Raw genomic sequence first — 3266 nt, forward strand, 5'->3', positions numbered from 1 at the left:
CAGACACACACACACACACACACACACACATCACACACAAACACATCACACAGACACAGACACATCACACACAAACACACACAGACAGACACACACACATCACACACACACACACACACACATACACAGACAGAAACAAACACAACACACACAAACACACACACACACACAAACAAACACACACACAGACACAAACACAGACACACACATCACACACATACACAGAGAGACACGAACACATCACACACAAATACACACACAAACACACACACAAAAAAAACACACACAGACACAGACACACACACACACATCACACACACAACACACAAACACACACACATCACACACAAAACACACACACACAAACACACACACAAACACACACACAAACAAACACAAACACACACACAACAAACACACACACACACACAAACACACACACAGACACACAAACACACAGACACACACAAACACACAAACACACACAAACAAACACACACACAGACACAAACACACAGACAAACACACACACACACACACACACACAAACACACACACACACACACACACAAACACAAACACACAACACACACACACACACACACACACATCACACACAAACACATCACACACACACAGACACATCACACACAAACACACACACACATCACACACAAACACATCAGACACAAACACACGCACAAACACACACACACACACAAACACAACACACACACACACACACACACACACAGACACACACACACAAACACATCACACACAAACAAACACAGACACACAGACACACACACACACACAAACACACAAACAGACACAGACAAACACATACACACACATCACACACAAACACACGCACACACATACACAGAGAGACACAAACACATCACACACAAACACACGCAAACACATACACAGAGAGACACAAACACATCACCCTCAAATACACACACACACACAAACACACAGACACAAACAAACACACAGACACACACAGACACATCACTCATAAACACACACAGACACACACACATCACACACAAACACACGCACACACACACACACAGACACAAACACATCACACACAAACACACACACACAAACACACATTCACACACACACACACACACAAACACACACACACACACACACACATCACACAGACACACACACAGACACAGACACATCACACACAAACACAGACACACACAGACTCTCACATACACACAAACACATCACACACAAACACACGCACACACATACACAGAGAGACACAAACACATCACACACAAACATACACAGAGAGACACAAACACATCACACACAAACACACGCAAACACATACACAGAGAGACACAAACACATCACCCTCAAATACACACACACACACAAACAAACACACAGACACACACAGACACACACAGACACATCACTCATAAACACACACAGACACATCACACACAAACACACACAGACAGACAGACACATCACACACAAACACACGCACACATACACAGACAGAAACAAACACATCACACACAAACAAACACACACACAGACACAAACACAGACATACACATCACACAAACACATCACACACATACACAGAGAGACACGAACACATCACACACAAATACACACACAAACACACAGACACACACACACAAAAAACACACAGACACACACAGACACATCACACAGACACATCACACAGACACAGACACATCACACACAAACACATCACACAGACACACACACACACAGACAGACATACACACACACATCACACACACACACAAACACAGACACACACAGACTCTCACATACACACAAACACATCACACACAAACACACGCACACACATACACAGAGACACAAACACATCACACACAAACACACACAAACACACACACACACAAACACATCACACACAAACACACACAAACACATACACAGAGAGACACAAACACATCACCCTCAAATACACACACACACACACACACACACACACACACACACACACACACACACACAAACACAAACACACAGACACACACACACACACACAGACACATCACTCATAAACACACACACACACACACACACACAGATCACACACAAACACATACACAGACAGACACAAACACATCACACACAAACACACACACCACAATGTGCCTCACAAACATGTATGCACACACGCGCGCACACACAAACAAACACACACACACACTTCTTCAGTCTGGCTCTGACAGCTGTTGCATCCAGCGGTTCACATCAGTAGAACCTGCATCCAGCACCACTGCAGTGCGGTGCACAGAGAGAGGGAGACAGAGACTCGGCAGCCACAACTGGCGAGTGTGTCCGCGCGACAACACTAGACTAGATTCGACACCAAATGCCCTCCAGAAATCTGGCAGTTTTAAGTTTATTAGATTGTAGACACCAGGATGTAGATCATATAATATAACCCAAGATTGTATGTGACTTGGCTAAAGCCACCCTTAAATTCGGCTTACATTTAATGCACCTATCAACGCAGTGGGTTACTGAAATGAATTATTTTCTAAATGATTCACCTTGGCAATCACCGCTCTTCACTGTGTGTTGTGGTGGACGTAAATGGGAATGTAGCAAGAAAACAACGACGCGATAATAAAAGTGAAATTTGACTGAATTAAAAGCAACTTGGTTAAGCACATGAATGCCGAAGATAAGGGTGTCTCGTCTGGATTTAGGAAACAATTTCAAGTGCTGGTCAGTGAGATTTGTGCCTTTGTCAACAAGAAAATAAATCTTGTTATCACTGAATTCTTCAGTGGAGTTCAGTGGAAGGAGATTCTGAGAACAGGCGAAGCAATTATAAAAGGCTATGTTAAGACCTAAATAAGAAATATTTTACTCGGTATATGTATGCCGAATTAAAGAAAATAGTAAACTCCTGTATAAAAATGTTAACTGTCATTTTAATGTGGTGTGTATTTTTGTCGGAGAGCAAGAGAATTTAAAAGTAAATAATTTCTTAAAGGAGTTTGGGCTTGATTCTCTGACAGGGGTCCTCTGAAGCAGCCCTTTAACACCGCTACCACAACCACAACAAAGGAGGAAAATGCGGGCTCCAAGCAGGCAGACAAGCCTCAGAACTCACCAGGTCTCTGGGGTTTTCCATCAGGCTGGACCGCGGGCGGACACTCTCCCTGAATCACTAAAACCCGCGGAAATAATCATTAAAAGCCAACGGCAGACAA

At 43.3% G+C, this 3266-nt stretch overlaps 1 protein-coding gene across 3 annotated transcripts in view; it reads right to left on the reverse strand.

The window, feature by feature from the left end:
* The window catches only part of LOC114569190 (MBT domain-containing protein 1), a 23041-nt gene extending 19775 nt beyond the window's left edge, over positions 1-3266 (reverse strand). For all 3 annotated transcript variants that reach the window (XM_028598984.1, XM_028598983.1, XM_028598982.1), the window contains exon 1: positions 3167-3266. In XM_028598984.1, coding sequence (XP_028454785.1) covers positions 3167-3187 — 21 coding nt within the window. In that variant the 5' untranslated portion in view covers positions 3188-3266. The remainder of the gene's footprint in view (positions 1-3166) is intronic.

Source organism: Perca flavescens, chromosome 15 (genome assembly GCF_004354835.1).
Source record: "Perca flavescens isolate YP-PL-M2 chromosome 15, PFLA_1.0, whole genome shotgun sequence".
Lineage (NCBI taxonomy): Eukaryota > Metazoa > Chordata > Actinopteri > Perciformes > Percidae > Perca > Perca flavescens.